This window comes from Peromyscus maniculatus, chromosome 16, assembly GCF_049852395.1.
Source record: "Peromyscus maniculatus bairdii isolate BWxNUB_F1_BW_parent chromosome 16, HU_Pman_BW_mat_3.1, whole genome shotgun sequence".
NCBI lineage: Eukaryota > Metazoa > Chordata > Mammalia > Rodentia > Cricetidae > Peromyscus > Peromyscus maniculatus.
Genome location: NC_134867.1, coordinates 54066085 through 54092557, shown reverse-complemented (window position 1 = coordinate 54092557; position 26473 = coordinate 54066085). Strand labels below are relative to the sequence as shown.

The window sequence follows — 26473 nt, the reverse complement described above, 5'->3', positions numbered from 1 at the left end:
GTCATCACATTCTTACAGCAAACGTCTTACCCACTGAGCCACCTTCTGGGCCCCACCCAACGTCTCTCCTGTGGGCTACTTTGAAAGAGACTCTCATCCCTTTCCCATCCCTGGGTCCCCATGCAGGTAGCAGCCCATCCATCCACTCATCAGCCAATTTGCCATCTTCCTTTGGTGTTAAGTGTGACTTGCTATCAATAAAGAAAAAAATACACTTTCATGTATCATCAAGCCTGATAGTGGTGATGATAAAGATTCCTCACATAGCCGGGCAGTGGTGGCGCACGCCTTTAATCCCAGCACTCAGGAGGCAGAGGCAGGCAGATCTCTGTGAGTTTGAGGCCAGCCTGGTCTACAGAGGGAGTTCCAGGACAGCCAGGGTCACACAGTGAAACCCTGTCTCGAAAAACAAAACAAATAAACAAACAAAAAAAGATCCCTCACAGAGTAAACTGCACCATGCTTATAGTTTCTGCACATCTGGCTTTTGTGGTTGGCAATCTCCTTCCTGCCAACTAGAGAATTAAGGAAAGGTCTCTCTTCATCTCCTTCACAGTCCTATCAAAATGCTAACTGGAGGGTTCCCTGTGCCTGGCATCTGTCCTGTTTAGCAGGGTAACTTCTAGGGAGGAAGCTGTTGAAGATCGACAGTGTTCTTAATCATGTATTTTACGTGTCTCATTATGAACAAGGGAAGCAGAGCCAAAAATATGCAGGCAATGTGTTATTAAGAGAAACAGACTGGTCTTGAATTGATTTTGCCTGCCATCAAAATTCAAAAGCTTCCCTGGGATCCACTGCACTGTGCTGACTTTTGGCTGAGCGATTACGGGTCAATGAAGAGCCAGCAGCGAACTGTTAGTCAACAAGGCACAGCTTGGGAAATGTAGGAAATTTATCTCACACATAAAAACAGCTGTTTTCTCGAGGGATCCAGTTCCTCCTCAGGGATTTTTAGGCTACTTCTCCTTAGGCTGAAGATGTAGCTCAGTTGGTAGAATGTTTGGGTCACATCCACAAGGCCCTGGATTTTCTCCCCACAGCCATATAAACCAAGCATGGTGGTACATGTGTGTAAACCTAGCACTTGGGTAATAGAGGCAGGAGGATCAGAAGTTCAGGGTCATCCTTAGATACATAATGAGTTTGAGACCAATCTTGGCTAGATGAGTCTTAAAAAATATTTTTTAAATGATGGAAAAAGTATCTCTGGTTTATACTTCAAGAGGAACAGGTAGTACAACTTAGTGAATCTAAGCACTCTCCTTAGGGTAGATCTGGGTTTTATTTCCCTCTTATTTTAGGGCCATGTATTACACATGTTGAGTGCCCTGCTTTTGTTTCTGTTGCTGGGATAAAATACTCTGACAATGGCAATGTTAAGGGAGGAAGTGTTTATTTGGATTATAGCTCCAGCTTCTGGTCAGTCATTGTGGGGAAGTCAAGGCATTCCACAGTCACATCCACAGTCCGAAGCAGCTGGTCACATCCACAGTCAGGAGCAGGAAGAGAATGAACACACATGTGTCCATGGCTCAGCTCACTTTCTCTACTCATGTACAGTCCAGGGCACAAATCCAAGGAACTGCCACCTGCCGGGTACTGTGTTGTCCCAGATCCATTAACATAATCAAAATGGTCCCCACAGATAGGCTCACTGACCAACCTGATCTACACAGTTCCTCACTGAGACCTTCTTCCCAGGTGATTCTAGGTTGGGTCAAGTTGACAGCTCAAACTGACCATGACAGTGATGTACAGTCAGGAACATTTTATCATGAGTCATTGAGTACAAAAACACCCAGGAACGGAGCCATCCTCATGGTTTAATATCCAACACTTTTTCCTCCAGGATATTCTCTCTTCTGCTGTCTTCTGTCACAGGGGCCTGGTCTGGAAGACATTCTTCAGTAGTTTAGCCAGGAGTGAGCACTATCAACAGACCAAAGGCATCACTGGGAGGAGTTGGGGTTCATTGTCTGAAGCACACAATCCCGGGGGTAGGCCACTGCTCCCGACCTAAAGGCAATTCTCAAGACAGAGGCTTCTCTACACCTGCCTTTCTGACCCTAGCTCTTGTCAGTCATTGTCCCTCCTGGGCCTTGTGACTCAGTAGTCAGTTGATTTCTTACCTATTACCTAGTTCCTGTGTGCTACACTGTATCTTGGGGTTTCCCTGTATTTGACCACACCTGGTTTTTTGTTTTGTTTTGTTTTGTTTTGTTTTGTTGTTGTTGTTGTTGTTGCTTTTAAAGAAAATATATTATTAAAATTTGACTCTGCCATTCATGACCTCAGGCAGTCTTGACTGCCAAAGCCTCTGGAGATTTCGGAGCACTCTGGTGGTAGCAAAGGCATGGCAGTGACCTCTGGAGCTGAGGCTGGAAAAGCAGCAGATGGGCACAGGGCTGTCTCAAGTGAAGCGAGCCTTGAGACTCTGCTGCATCTCTGGCTGGGTTGGTGAGGGACTAAGAGATGGGGTTCAGCAGAATAAGACGGCAGCCCAGGACCGAGTGACATTTTCCCTTGGCTGGGGACATGGCTCAGTGGGTAAGGGTGTACCACCAGGCCTGATCACCTGAGGTCAACACCTGGAGCATGGTGGAAGGAGAAACCCAATTGCTGCCATCTTATCTTCTGTCCACCTGTGCACTCTGGCCTGTGTGTCCCCACACCAAAATAAAATAAAATAAAATATAAAAAATAGAGAAAGAACCTTTTCCTTCGGGTAATTCTAATGACTACATTTACACTGACTGTTCTCTGAACTACTGCAGAACCCCTGTGGGGAAACATCTGTGGTGGAAGGGGTGCTTCTTCATTGTGAACCCATGCCGACAGTTATCAACATGAAAAACAAGACGCGGTCTTCAGGCCCGAGGGAAGCTGTATGGGTGAAGTATCCATGAGTCTTCACTGGTTTCCTAAATTTTCAAATCTATTTATTTTAAACTTAGATCAAATGTCTCATAACTCATATGAAATGGAAACCCAAGAACCTTAAGTTTCTTTTTGAGACAGGTATCTCAATGGGCTTCCCAAATAAGTAACTCCGGTGGTTCTAAGCCATTGTGGCAAGATACTGAAGCCCAGCCCACGGGAGAATTGATAGCATGGATGACCATAGCCAACAAGCCTTTCAGGGCATCTGGAATATGCCCATTACCTAGAAAGACATTGGAAAGAGGGTTCTTATCTTTAGTGATGATCACTTCTCCAACCTTCAATGGTGTTTGCTCTAGAGTTTGTCCACTCAAAAAGAAAAATCAGAGACCCTGGGGATGGGCAGTTTTAATTTAAACCTTCGTATTAGCAGAATACCCAGTGTCTAGAACGTCTGTCTGGTTTCCTGATGATAAAATAGCAGTGTTTACTTCATGGGTTTACACTGGAGATTGCACAAGAAAGTCCTCAGTAGTGAAAGAAGTGTCTGCACCCCTCCTCTGTTTAGTTACACAACCCATTTCTACCAGCCCAAGTGACACTCCCACAGGCAGTTCATAGGGGTGACTTTTGCTGAGGCCCGTACTGACCGCACTGCATCTGCCTGTGAGTTTAGAGTTTGAGTGGCTGGGACTTATGTGGAATAAGCAGTTCTCTGGCACTTTTTCAATAGTGGGTGAATGGTTTATACATTTCCTACGTTTTAGACAACTATTTCTGTGTAAGAAATCTCCGGTATTGTTATGATCTCCCTGTGGCAGTTGGGCGCTGCCCTAGATGCTACACAATAATAACTTAAAATATTTTTCATCCTCCAATCACATGTAGAGAAAGTACTAAAGCTTAAAAATAAAGAGAATTTGCATGCATTTGGGCTCATCATGAGCCTAGTATTGTGCCAACTCCTGTACTAGTGGTTTTTATCTCATCCTCACAAGAATTCCATGAATTAGGTAATGCCATTATCTTGATTTGTATAATTGCTTGACCTAGGACTCAACATGGCTTCCCAAACAGCTAGAGGACCATAGGGGGTATAACAGTGTTCTGTCAAAGTGGTAGTTCTGATTCCCCATCAAGAGCTAAAATGCAGTGGCTCTGTGTTATCTGTTCTCATTGGCAAAATTTTGTTATTGAGCTACAACAGTGGTTCTCAATGTGTGGGTCAAGACCCCTTTGGGTCACATATCAGATATTTACATTACTATTTATAACAGTAGCATAATTAAGGTTATGAAGTAGCAATGAAATAACTTTATGGTTGGGGATCATCACCACATGAGGGACTGTATTAATGGGTTGAACCATTAGGAAAGTTGGGAACCACTGGCCTACAACCAAATATACACAATATAACAGCGTGAGTACACATTAGAAACTTCACAGCCATTTGGTAGAGTGATTTTATATCTATTAAGTGTCATTTAAAAACTAACCAGGGATTGAATTTTTGCATAGTGTTTCATTGTATTATTAATTGTTAGGATAATCAATGGGAATTTTGTTACATGGCTGGTTGCAGATGGAAACAACAACAATCACCTTGATCCTTCACAAGCAATAATGTGAAAGTGGCACTCTAACCCAGACCTTAACGAAATGACAAGGTGTCTAGAGGAAGTGTTGATATTGATAACTTGAAGAGTTAGTGATAACTGAGCACTTTCTAGCTAATAGTCCTATAAGAATTGTGTGGTAGCTTCACAACAACCCTGGAACATCATAGAGTGTTTGCTGTGCATGCCTTTATCTTATTGAGTTTCAAATATTGCTGCCAAAGGCCCACTTTTCCCAGCATTCCCAGCATTCCTAGCTTTATGCTTTATGGCGAGTTAGACCCATCCCAGCCAATGCTCTTGCATGCATTTGCATGCGCATATGCAAAGCTAGAGAGGCATCATAGTTCCTCACCACCCAAGAAAAGGGGGGACCGTGCTGTCTTACTTCTTATCTACAGGTCTGTATTTAGAGAGTATTTTACTGGGAGTCTGGGAATTGCTGCCTGGCCTCAGGGCAGAACCTTTCACTAGCAAGCACAGCCTTTGACGGCCACTGACCTCTGCTCCTGGGATGAATGAAAATGTTTGGCAATGTGTTTGAAAAACGCTGATTAAATGGGTTCTATCACTTGGGTATTTCCTGGATGTCAGTGTGTTTATTTTACAAGATGTGATTGAACTGGTATGAACTTTATAACAAGTCAGGGCCAGTAGGCTGAAAATAGATTATTGCTAAAAGTACATTATTTTGATTAAACATATGGTAGGCCATGTACTGTAGGAAGAGGTGGTATAAATTCTCTAGGGCTGATTTTGCATTGAGTGGCTTCTGAAAAAAACTACTTATTATTTGATGGTAGTTTTATAGACCCTCTTCAGATGTCTATTAGATTAGATAGACACTATTTAGTTTTGGAAAGACTTGACCACATGGCCCCTCCTATGCTGAATGTATCTGGGAGTATTCCAAAGCAGAGTTTACTCTTCAAAACACAAGGTGCCGTGAACTGAGAGAGAGAAACAAAGATCACTGACTGGACATAGAAGCACAAAACAGCTGAGTTACATTCAGGTATGTTCCATTAAACTCGGGCATAAAGGGGACATGGACCATGTGCTCAGTTCTCCGTGGACATTACCACAGTGGTAATGTTTCTGCCCTCTACATGTTAAGCATGGGTGTGCATTGTCTCCATGGCAACTCCCCTGTTTGAATAACCATCATTAAGAACCACATGAAGCGTTTACTGTTGAAGGGGATTTTCTGCCACGCTTTTTCATTCCCACTGGTTTTGTTTTTCTATTTAATCTTCTCATAGCTGAATTTTCCTTTCTCCATCTTATTTTAACCTAGCCCATCTTCTTTATGAGGCACATAAATAAAGGGCACGTCTTCTTTGACTGTCATTTGTTGGTTTCAAAATGCGCTTGTCATAGGGATGAGTGTTTTGTTGGTACTTCCCTAAGTAAGCACATTATGGCTCTATATTAAATGCTGGCTTTTTCTTTTTATAGTGGGGCCATGCTAATAGATTCTGTGACCATCTAGTGTCTGTGACTAAAATAGCTCTTGCTGTATTTTTCCCCACTTTCAAAACATTCACCCTAAGGTAATATGGTGCTCCAAAATAATGCAAATCCTGAACAAGACAGATAAAAACCAGAATTGTGTGTGTGTGTGTGTATGTGTGTGTCTGTGTCTATTTATACATACATGTGCTAGTGCGTGTACAAGTATGTATGTGGAGACCAGAGGACAACCTTGAACAAAAGTAGGGAACCCTCTCCTTTGTTTATGAAGACAATGTCTTCATCTGGAACTCACTGAATAGGATGGGCTGGCTAGCCATCTGACTCATCTGCCTGGCTTCACGGCCCCAGAACTGGACTACAGGAGGGAGCCACCAGGCCTGGTTTTTTTGTTGTTGTTGTGTTTTTGGTTTTGGTTTATTTTATTTATTTATTTATTTGTATTTGGGATAAAACACGGGACCCATGCTTGAACAATAAGCATTTAACCAACTGGGCAATTTCCCTAGCCATAAAAATTGTATTTTTCAAAACACTATTGTAGAGGGGTGTGGTAGCACAGGTCTTCAACTCAGCACTCTGGAGGCAGAGGCAGGTGGATCTCAGTGAGTGATCTATATAGTGAGTTCCAGGCCAGCCAGCCGGCCAGCCAGCCAGCCAGCCAGCGCTACACAGTGAGACCTTATCTCTAAAACTAAACCAAACAAAACCCGGAAATGCTATTTTCTCTAATTGGTCTTCCAGGTGCTCCTAAATGTCTAAGCAATGGGATCATCTTTCCTCCTGCCTTATCTGTGTAAATCTGGCCTCTGTGAGGAAGCCTGGATTCCCACCTGGCTGAAAAGAGACTTCTCTTTCTCTTGCATCATTTCCCTAACATACAATACAGCAACTGAGCTCACCAGTAAGCATATTCATAGAGCAAGCAAGAGTGTCAAAACAGCTGATGTTAAAACGTATGTGTCTAAACGGACTCTGAAGGCTATATTTACATATTTATGCAGATATAGATAGATACAGTTATAAGCATCAATAACAATAAGAAGAGAAGGCCATAAATTTGAAGGATGTGGAAACATTGAAAGAAGGGAATGGAGGGAAGTGATGTAATTATATTTTAATTTTAAAAAATTGATGTGAAAATCAAATACCAGATTATACTACCTTGAAAGATACGGATACTGGTGGCTACTTAAAAATTGTGAAATCACTTTCAGAGACGTTTTCTCGCTGAAATCTTTTTGCCTCTGAGAAAAGCAAGCCGCAGCTGACAAACCCTTGATGCTCCGTGGGATTCTCGATTCTTCTCTCATGGGTAACAAGAGCTCTGAGGTGGCAAACCCAGGTTCCACCCTCAGAACACTGAGAGTCTTGGAGGAAGTCTCAAATGGCAAAGCTCTACATCAGTGCGTGATATCAGGCAAGGGGAAGCCATGGTCGGTGGTGCCTTCCCAAAGCTGGGAGTGTCTGCCAGGACCGGCTGGAGGAAGCTCCTCTTCCGGGTGCTAGGGAGATTGAAAGGAGGAGTCAGAATCCAGGAAGAGAAAGTGACCTGGGTGCAAATCATAGCTGCATGTGGCTGGCTCACCATGCTGTATGGCTATAGAGGGAAATCTCCTGCTTCTGCCCAAATGGGAACAAAGGTCAGAGGGAAGGATGGGAGTCAGGAGCACAGGAAGATTCGCTTAGCTGTGCCCCACCTTACCTGCAGAGACTGCATCATCGTGAGACCCGCAGTGGGCGCCTGCTCTACTTATACGCTGATTGACGATGGTGCTCTGGGGAACGCAATGAAGTAACACAAGGGGAACTACGTGATTAACGGCAGGTAGTTTTCATACAGCACAGATGTGTTCACAAAGGGAGTTCACATCCTGGGGTGGATGGTGCAGGATGGAGCAAGGCTAAAAATCATAAAATGCAAAACTGTGGATAATTGGAGATGACTAGAGTTCAACCAGTCCTGTGTGACTTTCTGCCATAGGTGTGCACATGTATGCCTGTGTGTGTATGCGTGCGTGCACAAATATATGTGCGGATGCATGTGAACATCAGAAGTATACCTTGGAAGTCATTCCTCAGTCACTATCTGCCTTACTCCTTGAGACAGTTCTTTTCCCCACTGGGACATGGGGCTCCCCAGCTTGACTAGGTTAGCTGGCTAGGAAGCCCTTGGGATCCTCCTGTCTCCCATCTAATACTGGGATTACAAGTGTGTATCACCACACCAGCTGGGTGGTGCTGGGGATTGAACTCGGGTCCTTGTGCTTGTGTGGCAGTCTTTTGCTAGTGAATCTATCTCCCTAGTGCTGGGATTTTTTTTAAAACACATTCATGAAAATATTGGTTTGGGGAGCCAGCAATTTGGCTCAGCAGGTAAAGGTACTTGCTGCCAAACCTGGCAACCTAAATTCAATCCCTAGTAACCACATGGTGGAAGGAAAGAACCAGCATCTCCAAACTGTCAACTGACCTCCCTGTGTGCACTGTGACATGAGTGGGCACAGACACAGACATGTACAATAAATAGACAGATTTTTTTAAATTATTGATTTTTGAAAACAACACTAAAATATATACCCTCCCAACCTAAAAACTGTTTTGGGTACAATGCTAGATAGATAGATAGATAGATAGATAGATAGATAGATAGATAGATAGATAGATAGATAGATAGATATAGATAGATGGATAGATAGACAGATAGATGATAGATAGATAGATAGATAGATAGATAGATAGATAGATAGATAGATAGATAGATAGACAGATAGAGACAGAGAGATAGAGAGACATAGAGATATATAGTGATGGACTAGGAAGTGGTGTCTAACATCTCACTTGCTCAGTTAGAAAGACATGCTGACCTAGCCAAAGCGGAGGACTGAGCAGAAAATTTGCATCAAGGGTTTGCTTTTCTCCAAGGGAAAAAAAAATACATCACAACTAAAAATAATCATCTTTGTGTGGTGAATTGCTTCCTTGTCTGACACACTGCTGAAGGGAGACTCATATAAGTACCTTTTGGGGGCTCAACATCGAGTCAATAGGACATAATTGAGTCGAACGCCTCCCCTAAACATGACAAGATGGCCACAATTATAATGATGTGCATTGTTGGATAACGAGCCAATTGTGGGTACTATGAGTCACTCGGGACTCGATTCATTTACATGCGATAAAAATTACAGCATAGTAGTGAAATAGAAGGAGCCAACCCTGTAGTCATCTTTCCTCAGTGAGTAAGCTTTTGTGTAGATCTCTTGAGACAGGAAGATCCTAACCAATGCACATAAAAACCCATCACAGAGGAATTGAAATGATCTTAAGAAAGAAGATACTGATGAAAATCTTGGCCATCTGCAGCCTGAAAACACGGTGGCATCCAGCTTGCTGGCACATGGAGAAGAACTTGCTTCCGTATTCCCTTGACGAAGCTGACACTTACCGGGAACTTACTGTGAGTGCAGGATTTGGTCCAAGTCTTTAATGCATCGAATTCTTTTAATTCCCACAGTTATACTGATGTGTTGATGTGCTCTATTATTGTTCATTTCTGTCTGCCAGTGAGGAAACTGCCCCAAAAATGAGTTAAATAACTACCCAAAGGTCTTGCTATAAATGATAGACACTAGACTTAGACCCAGGCATTAGGACCTAGGAGCTTGTTCACACACCACACTTCAGTGTGGCATTGAACCTGGACCTAGACTTACATCCAGTGAAACCCAGAGATCCTTCTGTTCCGAGTCCTGCCACCCCCACAGCTCTGGAGTTAAAGGCACATGCCTTTTTTAATTTGTGTTTTTAATATGTGTTCTGAGACTATAAACTCAAGTCCTTATGCTTGCTTAACAAGAACTCTTACCTGCTGAGCTGTCTTTCCATCCTAGGAACTAACCCTGATGTACAGAGTCAGTTCTTTTCCAAGTCTTCCTAATTTTCCAAAATGGATCCTCTTGGTATCACAGTATCCTGACCATTAAAGAAGATGTAAGGACTTTCTTTTCCCTCCAAAGTTGGAATACAAATATCCAAGTTTTATATAAACTTTCAGACGGAATGCAAGGGTTTTCCCCACAGCCATCTTCAGTTCTCTTGACCCATGGCTGAAGGTCACCCTCGTCCTTTATGAGGGAGACTTTGCGGAAAGGGGAGGAACAGATTCAACAGGTATTTTATTTAGAGTTAAAAGACTGCATGTGAAGTCTCCAAAACTCTGCCTTAGAGAAATAGACACTTTATCAGTCCGGGGACTGGATGGCCAGTACCTACCATTATCAGTAATCAGTATTTATTATGCATTTACTACTATAGACAGAACACTGTGTGATTCCAGGAAACACACACTGACACACACACACACACACCACATACACACGGACACACACATACACACAGGCATCACACACACACACACACACACACACACACACACATACACACTCACACACACTTAAGCATGCACATCTTGCTTTCAAGAGTTTTACAATCTTATTGAAAAAAAAAAACAACTGGACAAAAACGTGAGGAATACTACGTGATGCTAACGATTGACAGTATGACCTGTGAAGTCGTAGACAGTGACACAAACAGGGGTCCTCTGCCTTCCTCTCAACTGCACTTCCGATGCGTGGCCTCAGAGCCCAGACAGGTGTGTGTTTCTGTCTAATCATCCCCGTGATTGTCAGACCTCCGGACGTCAATCTCTTTCAAACGTTGTTCGGCTTTGGCTTGAAGGCTCAAGAAGGCCTCACTTGAGACTCACCCCACCGTTAAGCCAAGTCTCATATCTTCTATTTGTCCATCCATCTTCTAACACTTGGGGGCCTTGCAAAGCAAATCTATATTTTCTTCTTGATGTCATCATTTCAAATTCTGGCTTAGGATTCTTTGGTCCAGAGCATGTTTGTCTTTCTTATAAAAATAGAATTAAAAACAAACAAACAAACAAACAAACAAAAACAAAACAAAAAACCCTCTTTGTGAGTTTTTTCTCAACCCTCCTTTCTGTTTCGTTTATAAACAGTGGTGACAGGAATTGAACATAATATTTAACCATCCCAGAGAAAATATATCTCAGCTTTTCTTAGAAAATATCCTTCTGTTAATGGATTCCCATTAACTATTTTATTTGGAACAAAATGCAGTTGGCTGATACAATCCTGCAGATACCTAGGCATTTTCATGTGCTGCTGGGAAGCTGGGTTTTTCTCATCCTAGTTTCAAGCAGCTGCTTTGGGGCCCAAAATCATCATTCTTTAATTTATCCCTTTAAATTTTATCTTGTTTTATATGGCCCAGGCTTCAACCTATAAAATGATTTTGGTCACTGAACCTGATCCAAAGAGACCCCGAGAAAAGGGAGAAATAGAAGAGTAAAATTATGCACAGCTGGAAATGAGATCAGAATTTTAACATTCCCTGAAAGACACAGTATTACAAAACAGGGAAACAGCCCTCCTCGGTCACGGTACCTAATGGGTGGGGTTTCCTGGTTAACTAATTTGTTTAGGCCTTGAGGAGGGAATGGTGATGCTGAGACCATTAATACTGATTCCATCGCAGCCTTCCCAGCATCTTATCATAAAGACGGAGTGAAGCATTTCTGAATGTGGCTGGTGTGAGAAGCAGTTGGGGCTGAGAACTGGGCACTTGGCTGGCGCTGCTCTGCTCCACTCTGGATACTGCAGCGTTCTCAGACAGACACTGTAAAGTCCTAGTTTGGAGCAGGTACAAGCTTCTTTGAAAAGAAGGGACCAGCTTCTTCTGTTTCCTTTTCCTCAAGAGTTAAGGAGAGGGAGGAAAGGAACCGGCTCACCCATATTCAAAAGTATCTGAGAATTGTGCTTCCTCTAACGTAATGCTTTCATGTCTTATCTATGACATTAAAATTTGTTTTGCTTAAAAACTGAAACTGATTGAGGTCTGGAAGATAAAAATTATTGGAGCCACACAGCTTTTGCTTCTGTAGATACTGATAAACCCCAGCCAGATTCCCAGCACCACTGTTTTCAGGTATGGGCCATGGGGACGTTCTGCATTTTAGGCATGGTTGCCATGGCATTTGACTCTGTTTCCCACGTCTCTGAAAATTTCATTGTTGATCCCCTTACCTATTTCATTGCCATTCTGCACTATCAAAATTATCCTAATTACAGGGTCTGGAGAGATTGCTCAATAGTTAAGGCAACACTTGCTGCTCTTGTAGAAGACCAGAACAGTGGCTCACAACCATCTGTAGCTCTACTTCTGGGGGATCTAACGCCCTCTTCTGGCCTCTGTAGGTGCTGAGAATGCACATGGTACACAGACATACAGGCAGGCAAACACCCATAATCATAAAATAAATTTTTTTTCATTATCATAGTATTACATTGATAGGTGGGACTAGCACTCCTATATATTGTTACTTCCAGAAGTGTGTCTGACTCTTACTTTGCCCTTTGTTATTTTTTTTAATTAATGTCTTTTTAATCCTTTTGTTATGTTCCAAGAGTGGTACAACTATTTTTATTATACACACAGCGAACTTATAAAATGATTTGATGACAATGAACATTTAAAAGACCTTTGATGCTATTGTCTGAGGAATTAGCCAGTCTCAGAGCAGATGGAGACTCCTTATAGTTGTTCCATCGAGCTGTTACACAGTTTTTTAGACATAGTACTTTTAGAAAGTTTGCTATTTGAATTCTGCCTTTCAAAATATGTTCTGGCTGTTGGTCCTAGTGTTTTAGAAATAAGCTGGTTTTTGCAGGACGGAATCTTGGTCTGTCTGTGATGAAATGTCCGGTCAATCCTTGGGAATTGCTTTGTAGGCAACCACGTCGCTTAGAAACCAGCAGATACACGCTTCCCTCTCCCATTGTGCTCACTTTTTCTTGCATAATTGAATTGGCTGTCTAGGAAATTCATCACTTCGAATGTTGGGTGTAAAAGGCCTCACTGTCCCTTCCCTGTCATTAATAGGACCGTGTGTAAATGTCACCAGCTTAACAGATATCTATACCTGCCTCCTACACACCACACATTGCTACAACATTGAAAAGAAAGGCAGAAAGCGATTCCCTGTCCTCATTCAATTTACTTTCTAGGTGGTTAGAAAAAGATGTGCAGACCTTGTAGGAATCCGGTGATGATGCCTAGTAGAGAGAAAAGTTAATGGGAAAAGATGGTGCTTCATATTAGAAGCAGAATGAGCTGTAACTGTACATAAAACAGTCACGGAATGTTCTGTGGAGAATGTGGCATTTGAGTCAAGACATGAGAGGGTCGGCCCCAAGGATGGAACAAGTCTAAAGGCTCGGACACACATGTGGGCACCAGACATGGCTGGAGAGTAGCCAAGGAAGTCAGGGATTTGATCAGAGTCCGTGATGAGGAGGGAGATGCAGCAATCAAAGAAATGTTGGAGGCAAGAAGTTCGGCCCCACTCTTGAGAGTAATGAGAAGCTGCCGGAGATTTTTGAGCAGGGTCCAACGGAAAACTCTTTGCCAAAATGATTGGTCTGTGTTTTAAAAGAAAAACTAGCTGCTGTGTCAGGAGTAAATGGAGGGAATGGGAAGAGCCGCCGGGAGATAGAGGCAGAGGGAGAACAGAGGAGACCAGTTAACAGGCCTCACACTTGCTGGTCTGCTGATGTGGAGCCTGGGTAGAATAGAGGGGCCTTGGAGGAATATGGAATGTTGGACTGAATGTTTGGAATGTTGGGATATTTCACTTAACTGAGATTAAGAAAACTGGGAGAAATAAAGTTTGGGGAAAAGACAATAGTCAGATTAAGACGTGTTGTATTTGAGGTGCTAAATTGAGAAAGCCATGGGGAGATGTCAACTAGGTGGGATTGAGGGCCCCAGATTCTGAAAGGAAAAAAAAATCTCAATTGGGCATTGTATTTTGAGGATTATAAAAATTCTTCAAGAAGTAGATTCACTTTTTAAAGAATCGAGGATTTAAGGAATAAATACCTAACAAACAAACAAACAAATTGCAGAATTGTTCTAAGGACAGATCACTAATTTTGAAAGTGGAGGAGATGGAAAGAAAACCCCAGTGTTGGCCTGGAAGACATGAGTGAGATAGAACACAGGTGAGGTAATGCCCAGGAAAGCGAGCAAGGACAGTGCTTACAAGAACCATCAGTGTCTGCCTTACTCACTGCAGCTGCTTGTGGTGATATTGTGCCCCCAATATATTGTAAACTCCAATAAACTTATCTGGGGGTCAGAGAACAGAACAGCCACTATATTAAACATAGATTTAGGCAATGGTAGCACACGCCTTTATTCCTAGCATTCCGGAGGCAGAGATCCATCTGGATCTCTGTGAGTTCAAAACCACACTGGAAACAGCCAGGCATGGTGACACATGCCTTTAATCCCAGGAAGTGATGGCAGGAAGCAGAAAGGTATATAAGGCGTGAGGACCAGAAACTCGAGCCCCTTTAAGCTTTTAGGCTTTTGAGGAGCAGTACAGCTGAGATCCATTCAGATGAGGACACAGAGGCTTTCAGTTTGAGGAAACAATATCAGCTGAGGAATGGTGAGGTGATGTTGGATTGTTCTGTTTCTCTGATCATTCAGTGTTCACCCCAAATCCTTGCTCCTGAGTTTTTATCAATAAGACCTTTTAAGATTTGTGCTACATGGCCGGGCGGTGGTGGTGCACACCTTTAATCCCAGCACTCGGGAGGCAGAGCCAGGCGGATCTCTGTGAGTTCAAGGCCAGCCTGGGCTACCAAGTGAGTCCCAGGAAAGGCACAAAGCTACACAGAGAAACCCTGTCTCGAAAAACCAAAAAAAAAAAAAAACAAAAAACAAACAAACAAACAAAAAAAAAAAAACAAAGATTCGTGCTACAGCTGCTATAACAAACTTCCATGGGCTGGTTGTTTTATCAACAAGGGAGGTGTGTTTATTGTGGTTTCACAAGCTGGGAATCAGAGTCTGGGGTCCAGCATTGCCAGATTCTGATCAACTGCTGACTTCTCTTCACATCCACCCAGGGAGGAAGGCAGGAGAGTACCCTGGGGTCTGTTGTATAAAGGTAGTAATTATACTCACATGGACTCCATCCTCCTCACTCTGGTTACCTCCCCTAAAAAGTCTTACCTTTTAGTACCATCACACTAGGAAACAGGACAGGAATTCAATGTACGGATTTGGGGATGATAAGTTCAGTCCATTTTAATGCCAATTGCTACCAATAGGCCTGTTGCATCTTAATTTATTCCATCACTATAACAGAAGACCTGGAGCCCAGCAATGTATAAAGAAAAGTTTGCTTTGGGCCTTGCAGTTCCAGAGTCAGGGAACTTAGAAGAGAGGGTACCAACATCAGCTTAGTTTCTGGTGCAGGCCGCATGCTAAAGTCTACACAGGGCAGAAAACAGACAGCAAGCAGACATGCATGAAAGATTGGACCAGGGCAAGCTGATGTAAAATAACCCACTCGTGTGATGAGTTTAGTCTCATCAGAAGTTCATTAATGCTTTCACAAGGGCACATCCACCGTGACCCCATTGCCTGTGAGGGCTTTTACCCCCCCCCCCCCCCCCCACTGCCAGTACATTGAGGAGTTAAACTTCAGTGTGAGTCTTACTGAGACAATCTGACATTCAACCCACCACAGTTTAGTGAACAAGGAACAAAATGACTCTTGGATGAAAAGATATGGAGATATTTGTGATGTATACAAGATCAGTGTCCACAGGAGGGAAGGGCTGTGTCCCCTTTTCCTAATTTATATAGCTTTAAATGTAATTCTGATTCTTTCTAAACAGGGAAACCTAGGGGCTCTATCTTAGCCAATCATTAAGTCTGGTGTCATATTTTTACCAGTTGCAATTGTTAACAGGGCATGGCTCCTTCCTCTGACTTTGTTTCCTTCTGACAGCAGGCTTAAGTAATAGAGTGAATCTGTCAGAAACAATCCCCACCCCTGAATTTTTGTTTAGCTGAATATAAAATTGCTGAGTGTCCATTCTTTCTCAGCATAAGGAAAGCGTTATTTTCCTCCCCATCACCATGCTTGTTAACAGCTTACTGTCAATCAGAATGTTATTTCTCTGTTATTAATTCCACATTCACCCCTTCACTTTGTAAGTCTGTGTTTTACTATATGTGTAAGTGTGGGTTTATTTTTACTTTATTCATCCTGCTCAGCATGTGGTGTGCTCTTTCACTGTGAGTTTTTGTTTTGTTTTCTTCTGAAAAGTTCCCAGCCAACCCCCCCTTAAAATACCACTCCACTGACAATCTGTTAATTCTTTCTTCAGGCTAAAAATATTGTTGCTTGTGTGCTGGGACCTCCGTGTTTCCCCTCTGCTTATGTCCATTCTCTTATGCTTCAATCTTTTGTTTTTGTCTTCACTGCATTCTCTATCTATTCCTTGACACTATAACTTAATTCTTCTGGAGTTTTTTTTTTAATATTGTTTTGGATTTATTTATTTTATGTGCATGCGTATTCTGGCTGCATGTGAATACGTGTTCCATATGTGTGCAGTGCCTGCAGGGTCCAGAAGAGGGCATCAGATCTCCTGGAACTGGAGATACAAGCTGTTTGCAAGTCCCCTTGTGGGTACTGGGAACTGATCTCTGGGTCCCCTCTGCAAGAGCAACTGGTGGTCCTAAGCACTGAGCTATCTCTCTGGCTCCTGGGGAGTGTTTGAAGAAGAGGGCATTCCAATGTTCTGGGTTTTCCATTTCTGATTCATTGTGTCTAATCTTGTTTCCCTTCGCTTGCCTTTTTTGGCAGTCTTTCACACCTTGTGTCTTCTGTCTCCCTTCAGCCAGCTGGGTTCTGAAGCAGCTGAAATGAGAAAACGGCAGCAGTCCCAAAATGAAGGAACCCAGGCTGTGTCTCCAGCACCCGGAAACCAGAGGCCCAACAACACCTGCTGCTTCTGCTGGTGCTGCTGCTGTAGCTGCTCCTGGTAGGTCCATACTAGACCCTATACTAGTGGAAGCATATGTACCAAAGCTTTGTCTCACAGAAACCTGCCAACCTGTTCTCCTTGCCCATGGTGTAGGTAGAAATCTCTGAAGACCGTCATGTGATGTAAGATGCATATCCCATAAGCAAAATTAGCTCCCTCAGTGCTGACATTTAAAATGTTGGTAAAGAATGGGAAATTTCTTTAATGTCATGGTTTCTTCCATGTATGCTTCTTATGGATATGGATAAAAATAATAAGGTCATAATTGTGAGGTTACCTATCTACAAGCAACAGTGACAGGATGGTTCAAGAGCCAGGAATATTAAGGGAGTGTCCAAAACTATTGCACCCAGTGTTAAGTTTAGTGTTCTGTTTTGTTTTTTATTACGTTTCCTCACAGGGGTTGGTTGCATCTGGTGGTATAATCAGAGCACTGTGAGTCAGAGTGGTGGCCTTAGCCACAGCCCTCTTGCCAGCAAAGCCATGGAGTGAAGAGGGAAGGACTTAGGACCACAAATCTGAAAGATCAGACACTATGCTTGGAAGGAAGATCAAGTCAGTCCACTAAAATCTCTGAAATTAGAGCCACAGAGTATTGTTTTTGTTGCAGTTTAACCACTGACATGCTGCAGGATAGCTGTTTATTCTTTTCTTCCCCCCTCAAACCATAAAAAGAAAGACAAGCTGGTCTCCAAGGTTTCGGTCTTATGCTAGATGTCCATTCTTCAGGTCTCTTTCCAGGTCCAGATTCACAAAGTGTACTAAATGTGAAAATCAGTCAATTCAAAATCTGTGAGAGTTACATGGATTAGATAGCTCAAGACAAGACTATATTTACTGGAACTTCCCATTGAACCCTAAGCTTGGGGGTTCTTTCAAGACCCAGTTTTATAAGTAGAACTACCAGCGTAGCCATGGCTACTAGGTCTCCCTGGCCTGTTTCAAAACCTAACAGAAGGCCCAAGTGGTCAAGTCATCTTCTGCATGGCCTCCATGTTTTTCCAGTGTCCATTGAGGTTGCTCTTTTGATATGGTCCAGCTTCACTGTGGCCAAGGCAGAGGATGGAAGCGTGTCCTCACAGTGAGTTGATGGTCTCCCTTGACGATGAAAAAGCTGCAGCTGATCACGAAAAGTGCAGGCCCAGGAAGCCGCACATATTGTAGTCATCAGGAAGGCTCAGGGAGGCTCAGACTGGTTCTTTTTATAAGTATAAAATTTGCTTTCTAAATGACGATTCTCTGTTAGGGAAAGTCATACATGATTAATTTGCATTCAATTTCAGATGAAGGAAGGAGAGTTCTAGATGGGGTTGCTATCTCTGTCATAGTTAAGAGGTTTTCTGTTGTTGTTGTTTTTTCTCATCACCCCTACAGAGAATATTGAGCACAATTCTTAACCCATGAAAGGACCTAGTGAGACAGTATGGGAGTTCCTTAGGCAGACTGCCAGGGATCAAATTGTGTTCTTATTTGTTAGCAACTGTGTAACCAATAATAAACTAGTTCATCTTTCTGGTCCTCACAAGCCTCATCTGTCAAACAACTAATGTGAACCCATATCTCATAAGGCTATAAAATTAAATGAGATGTTACGTGCGGTGTGCTAGCAGGAGCCTATGACACAGAGCGAGCATTTGATATGATTTAGCTCCCCGGGCAGTGGAAAATGGCCTACTGGAATAATAGAATCCACTCAAAGAGTGTAGTGCAAAATTAAAAAAAAAAAACAAAACAGCATGAGATGGTTCAGCAGGCAAGAGGACTTGCCATGTGAGCCTCGTGACCTGAGTTTGATCCCTGGGACCAACACACTGAAAGCAGAGCGGCATCCCCGGACGGTTGTCACCTGGCTCCACACACCTGCCGCAGCACACTCATGCCTGCACACACACACGAGCATGCACACACATGTCACATATACACACAACGATGGCAAAAGTTTAGAAGCAGCATGAAGGTGCAGCACAGAAACTAGCCTAGAAAACAAAACTATTTTATCCTAAATTCTGTATAAACACCGGAATCCGGTTACGTGGCATTAAAGATGGACTTCAGTTTCTCATTTGCCCTTTGATGTGTTCCTGAGATAAGTTATTGTTTAATTTGCCTGGTAAAATTTAGTTTTCAATTTTTTATTTGTTTTTATGTTTCTGGGTATTTTGCCTGCATGTACGTCTATGTGCCACGTGCCTCACCGGTGGCCAGAAAGACCAGAAAAGGGCGTCCAATCTCCAAGGATTGGAGTTACAGATGGTTCTGAGCTGCCCACTCCCTGTGGGTGCTGGGAGTCGAACCCAGCTCACCTGGAAGAGCGGCCAGTGCTCTTTACCACCGAGTCACCTCTCCAGCCCCCAGTTCTTCATCATTTTCAAAATTAAAACACTCTACGATACTCTTAAAGTTGGATTGTATGCTGTTAGATGACTAATAAATACAGACATTTGCCATTTTAACAACAGGGATATATTCTGAAAACCATAAGTAGGGCCATTTCATCCTTTTGACAGCATCTTAGGTTGGACCTAAGCAAACCTAGATCATGCAGGCCAACCACTCCATGTGGCTCCTTGAGGACTCAGGAGGCAGGAGATGGATGCTCTCGTGTAGGTTCCTTGGACTATTTTTTATGAGTGATATTATTTTTATTTTATTTTATTCTTCTATACGGGTGTTTTGTCTGTGTGTGTGTGTCTGTGTACCGCATGCATGCAGTGCCTACAGAAGCCAGAAGAGGGCATCAGATCCCCTTGGACTAGAGTTATAGACCAGTGTGAGCCACACCATGTGGGTGCTGGGAACTGAACATGGATCCGCCAAAGAATAGCCAGTGCTCTTAACTCCTGAGCCACCTCCCCAGCCCTGTGACATTATATGTATTGGTGCACTCTACCAACAAAAAGTACAATAAACACAAAAACGGGTAACAACATAGTTATTCATTAGCGAGTGTATACTGCACATAGCTACATGTGCTGTGTGCTCATGTGACCTGCAGGATAGGTGACTGCCTAAACCAGCATCATTGCAAACAAGTGAGTCATGTATTGCCCCACAACACAACAGTGGTGAAGCTGTCACTAAGAGAGGGAATTTTAAGCTCAATTATAATCCAGGACCACTGTTACTTATGATCTGTCACTGATGGCAACATTTTTATGTAGTATGCAACTATACTCTGGGAGTTTTGATTCTGTTGCCTCCTAGACATCTTTGTGACTATATGCATTGAATCATCAAACACCCCAACTCGTTTGTAAGCATCAGACTGTCCCAAAACACAGACTAAAGATCATGAACAAAGTAGCCTTTAGAAGCTGCGTCAGCCTTCAACACCCTTTGAGTAACAATATTTTAGACACCCCCGAAAGGCATGATGCCTTTCTTGCCTGGGTGCTCTGTTAGCTAGTCTGAAACTGCTATCAGCAGTGGATCATGATTGCCTAAGGAACTTAAAATTATAGTCTACATTTAACAAGGCACAAACATGATAGCTAGCTTCTCTTCTCATATGAAATTTTGTTTTTATTCATTGTACATAATGAAAGATTCCATGAAGGTGTTCTCATGTTAAGTGTACCATGTACCTTGAGTATATTCATTCTCTCGCCTTCCCTTTTCTCACCCCCCGCCCCGCCCTTCTCCTATTCATTCACCCAGATATAAGCAGTTTGAGTTTTCAGGAAGCACAAAAATCCAATTGCCTTGCACTATGGATTTTAATTATAGTATTGTTTACATGATTTCAGATAAAAATATCCTTTACACATAAAGTTTTTAGAATTTCATTATTTTTGTGCTTTGAATTTAAAAAAGAAAATTGTAAGGTTTTTTTTTTTTGAGTGAGAAATACTTTTTAAAAAAAGAAAGAAATGTTCTTTAAATTTTCCAGGCTAGGTCAAAGGAGCAGAACAAACAGCACCATGAAAAAAAATGTAATTTAGAGCCTAAAAAGCGTTAGGAATCAAAACATGAAGCAGCTGTCCCCTTGGATGGGGGACTGCTGTTGTGTGACTGGCTTCACTTCCTTTTAAGGAAGTAAAGAGCTGAAAAAATAAATTTCTATGTCTAGGGATAAACGTAAATGCTTCACTATAGCTTCACATTATGGGCTTTTTAAACCATGTGGCATTTCTTTCAGATTACATTTCTCATCCACACTTCACTGACAGCCGTCATTCACGTAATAATTTCCTCCTCCTCATGAAATTATTAGCATTTCACTGTAGAAAGGGGTGCAGGGGACATTCCTGCTGGGTGTCCCTATGGTCTCCTCCAAGTCTAGAGTGCGGCGTACTTCGTGATGACTGCTAGGAACTGTGGCCTTGGGCAAGAGCCCCTTCCTTCCCTAACACAGTCTCTTTCTCTTGTTCCCTCGTGTCCTCCATTTCAAGAAGAAATGTGAAGAAAATGAGATTTATATCCTTTCACTGCCTTACACACGAGCCATGAATGCCCCAAGTACAGTGAACAAAATCCACATGTGTGCTGAGCCTTTTCTGCAGGAAAGAAAAGGGAACTTTGACAGCACCACTCACGCATCTGAAGGTTCAAGGTCCACCCTAACTTGCCTCTTCAGCTAGTAGCCTTCTGGCTGATTCTTTTTACTGAGGAATAATTTGAAACATATGCTGCTCCTCACCACCTGCTGTCAGTACAGTATGAAGTTTAGGAGCTGCTACAACACTCGTACCCAAGATGGCATATGTGCAAGTGTGCTGGAGACTAGAAACTTATGTATTCACAAACACAAAGGGCACAGAGAAGGTCAGAGGGTAAACCTGTCCAGTGTTTTTTTGAACTTAGCGCTAAGGTCCAAATGGTCTGTGTAACCTCTCATGATAGCAGAGACTGCATCAAAATAATCCAGGCTCCTTTTCCCCAGTATCACTGGGTGCCAATTGCCTCTTCAATGCCTGCCTGCTTTTAGTGGTGTTCACCAAGCAAGAAATATTAAAAATTAGAACTCAAGAGCTATGATCTACCTACCATTCCCCCATGGTGACATGACCTCTGTTTGATAATGAGTGATGGTCAGTGTCTTAGTGAGTGTTTCTGTTACTGTGATAAAACACTATGACCAAAAGCAACTTGGAGAGGAAACTGTATTTCATCTTATACATCTAGGTAAAAGCCCATCCCTGAGGGAAATAAGAGCAGGGACTCAAGAAAGGCAGGAACCTGGAGGCAGGAACTGAAGCAGAAACCATGGAGGGGTGCTGCTTACTGGCTTGCTCCTCGTGGCTTGCTTAGCCTGACTTCTTACGGCACCCAAGACCACCATCCCCGAAGTGACACCTCCCACAGTGCTCTGGATCCTCCCATGTCAATTATCAATCATGAAAAATGCACTACAGGTTTGCCAACAGGCCAGTCTGATCGGGGCATTTTCTCATTCAAGGTTTCCTCGTTCTAAATGGTTCTAGCTTGTGTCAAGTTGACATGAAACTGGCCGGCACAGTCAGGTCATGGCCATGGGGAACAAAGGACCCGGAGGATTCCTGACTGAATCCCTCCTGAGCTCTTGTTCCCAGCTTCTCCTAAAATCATTCTTCTCTGGCTATTTTATGAATTAGACACAGTATTGGGATTTGCAGATAAAATGCTCCCCGTAGTCTCGTGTATTTGAACATTGGGTCACTAGCTGATGGTGCTGTTTGGGGAGGCTGCATAACCTTGTTTTAAAGGTTTAATTAACACTTTAAACTCTTTTTAAAAGCATTACCTTTTGGTAAGGATGGCTGGCAGACATGGGCTATTTGGTGTGGACCTTTAAGGGCTATTACACACATGATTCATATCTCTCTCTCTCTCTCTCTCTCTCTCTCTCTCTCTCTCTCTCTCTCTCTCTCTCTCTCCTTCCTGCCTGTACTTATGAAGTGAACAGCCACTATAAGGTCCCATCTCCACAGAAGATGCTTCCCTGCTATGATGAATTAATGTCCCCTGAAACTATAGGTCAAAATAAGAAACAAAACTATCTTTACTAAAGAAAATGATGATGACAATATATGTTTTAGTTTCATAGGTTAGCAAGTCTACCTGCTATAAAGGTGGGATTAGATACCAGGCCTCTTAATATGCAGTGCATTGACTAGTCCCCATTAATATGGTACTTACAAACTTTTCATTACCAGGTTTGATATGAACCACTGATAAATACAACTTCCCCAGTCTAACTCACAATCTCGAATGCTACTTGGGGTATGGCTCATCAGATTTGGCCAGTGACACTAGATGCTTTACAGGAAAGATTGGTCACAGAATAAATTTAGTAAATTAACTAACTAGTCCTTTGAAACTAAAACTGTCTCTCTTTTAGAAGTATTAGTTCCCAGAATTCCTAGACCGTGGGATAGAGCTCACTAAGTAAATGCTGAGACCTTCATAAACATGCTTTTGGTTGTCCCGCCCTCCATTTTTAACAAGTACCACAGCCTCTGTAATTCAAAACAGTGCAAAAAGAATGTCCTATTTTATCCTCCGATGCTGTCACCCTTGAGCTCCCTGCCAATGGAAATACTAAGATGCATGCTTTCAAAGCCAAAGGATATTTTTTGAAAAGGAAAACAAGAATCCAAGTCTGTACCATGGTGAAGAAATTACTCCCTGAAAATACAGAGACTCCCAATATGCAAGCTGAATCATCTCATTAGAGACAATGGTGAATAAGTGTCTCCTGTGTACCTGTCGCCCTCAGAGAGCTGATTCATCTCGCATGGAGCATAACCTATTCCTGTGAAATCATTTGCTCTGCACACAGTTTCCAAAGCCCTTGCAACAGGATCATCATGAACATAGCTTGCACAGAGGTCTAGGCTTGATACGCCATCCCACAATGACATGGGGGATTTTCCTGAATAGCTCCTATCAGCTATGTGCAGTTTACCCAACCAAGAAACTAGCTACCAGAGGGTCATAGCTTTCACAGACCACAGACACCAGCCAGAGTGGGCATTAGGACTCTGGAACGTCTATAGACCATTCATTCATTAAATCGCAAGGTTACAATTGCTTAGGTATCCATTGTTGGCATCTGAATTTGTCCACCATGTTCTTCCTGTCTCCATGGTGACAAAGAACAAAGTCATTAGGCAATCCAGGCACCAGTACTTGGTTTTGATTACCAGATTATCCTTTTAAAGAGTTTGGTATTATAGTTGCTTTGGGTCACATATAAAACAGATTTGATAGGCCCCTGTCTACGGTGAAGCTGTCAGAATGAAAACTATGCTGACCTGTGTCCATCACAGATATATTCTCCCTACCCTTTTTTTGAAATTTCATTTACTTTAAAAAAAAAATATTTTTCTGTGGCTGAAGAGGCGGCTCCGTCATTTGAGAACACTTGTTGCTCTTGCTGAGGATCCTGCTTCAGCACCCAGCACCTACATGGCAGCTCACCACCATCCCTAACTCCAGTCCCAGAAGATCTGGCACTCTCTTCTGGCTTCTGTGGGCACCAGGCATACCTTCAGTGTAGTTATAAATATGTAGACAAAACAATCACATACATAAAATAAAAATTAATGAATCTTTGTAAGGACGAATACGTTCTAAGTTTCATATTGTGCAATTTAGATTTCCAACAGAAAGGAAAGAAATATAATAAAGTATCATGCAGAGCATATTCAGGAGAATAAAAGGGGCATGATGATGCAGTATGAGCAGATGAGAGGTGGTTGATTTGAGTCAGCTTGGGTAAGGGGAGAGCCACCTTGGGAGCTAAGACACCTGCTATATACTTAGTTAGTTCAGTGTAGAACAAAGAACTCAGCCTAGCAAACTCCTTGGGGATGGCAATAGTGATTTATGTGACATGGGTACCCTGAGGTGGGGACAGGCAGAGAGAGAGGTGTGTGCAGCAGGCAGTGCCATGGGAGGAGCTGGAGGGAGGTCAGATGGTATAGCATCAGAGGCTTCAGATGCCCTTCTCCATCACCACCTTGCCCTGAGGCATGTGTAGCCTTTGGGAAGCTCCTTAGAGGACCAGTGCTGGGGACCAGGGAGAGCAGCATGAAGAGGAGGGCCATTGAAGGCAGGGGGAAGAGGAGAGTAGATGGGACGTGGAAAGGTAGTCCCCTCTGAGGACAGCCTCAAGTGTGGCCCTCGAGTAAAGAAGCCGAGAATCCTAGACCAATAGGCTGGTGAGATGGCTTCGTGGGTAAAGGACACCTGCCACCAAGCCCGAGGCCCTGAGTTCAATCCCCAGGTGGTAGGAGAGAAGAACAAACGGCAGAGATACACACACGAGATGAATAAGCACGCAATGAAATTGTTTTGAAAGATGAATCTGTCAGATGAAAGAGGAGGAAGTTGTTTGGTCCAAAGATAAGACGATGCCTTCCACGATCTCTCTGGGTACCCATGCGTTCGTTGTGGTATGAACTGGAAACCTGTGGGGTAAAGTCGGCATTAATGGTGACAGTCTGGAAACCATCAGGATTCCGCATCCAGGAGAGGAGAGCCGTGACTGGCCAGTGTGCTGAGCAGTAGGTCACAGGCTGAAAGCTCAGGACAGACCTACCGTGAGAGAGCAGAGAAAGAATGAAGGAGCTGTTCACATGGCCCTAAGAGAAGATCACCTAAGAGGTCTCAAAAAGAACACACCAAGGCAGGTGTTACTAAGAGAGTGGTGTTTCACAAAGGCAGGAGGAAAGCTGTGGGTAACCCAGGGAAGTCCTATCCCATAAGGACCGCACAGCCTATTATGATCTGGCCGGTTAACAAGCTATTGGTGAACTTCGTGAGAACCAATTTTCTCCCTAAGATGCACAGGAAGAGTTGGACAGAAAAAAAAATCTGCTGACGGAGGAGGAAGGTGAACCCTCTTTAAATGTTCAGAGACTCTGCGACCCTTTGGAGGTCAAAGGTCAATGTGAGGGAAATTGGATTTCCATTTCTTACTCAAGTAAATGACTCCATGACGAAGACAACTGGAAACTCAGTCTTCACTAAAATTCCTCATTCTTTCTTCAGGGCCTACCTACCTAGCCTGCTTTCTTCATGCTTGAGGTATGGTTGACCTTTGCAATCTGCCTAATATTTTAAGGCATCATTCAAGTATTTTGCCTCCCTTCCTTGTTAGATAAAACATTGAATTTTGGTGAAAATAAGGTTTATATTCTAATTATCCTGCTGAAATGGTTCTGTGATAAATGCCATGACACCCATACTGGCTTAGTCCTGTTCCTTCTGTTGTGACAGTTTCCATCATCAATTCGGCACAGTCTAGAATCACTTGGGAGAATGTAAGGAATTACTTTAATTACATTAATTGGTGCAAGGACAGCCCACTGTGGGTGGCACATTTCCCTGGACGTGGGGTCCTGGACTGAATAAAAAGAAGAAAGCTAGCTAAAACACTTTCGTGCATTAATTCCTTGCTCTCCACACTTGACTGTGGATGTCCTGTGATAGTTAGGTGTTTCAAGTTCCTTCTGCCTTGACTTCCCCACAAGGGTAGACAGAGCTCCTTCCTGCCTTAGGTTGCTTTGGTAGGGACATTTTACTACAGCCACGGGAAAGGAAGCTAATACAGTTGCTGTGGTTAAAAAAAAA

General features: G+C 42.9%; 1 protein-coding gene across 3 annotated transcripts in view; it reads left to right on the top strand.

The window, feature by feature from the left end:
• Rgs17 (regulator of G protein signaling 17) overlaps positions 1-26473 on the top strand; it is a 97390-nt gene that overhangs the window by 48944 nt on the left and 21973 nt on the right. For 2 of the 3 annotated variants that reach the window (XM_006978079.4, XM_042262347.2), the window contains exon 2: positions 16769-16912. In XM_006978079.4, coding sequence (XP_006978141.1) covers positions 16794-16912 — 119 coding nt within the window. In that variant the 5' untranslated portion in view covers positions 16769-16793. Of the gene's footprint in view, positions 1-9338; positions 9433-16768; positions 16913-26473 lie in introns of all 3 variants that reach the window. The other variant, XM_076552835.1, reaches the window with a different exon arrangement.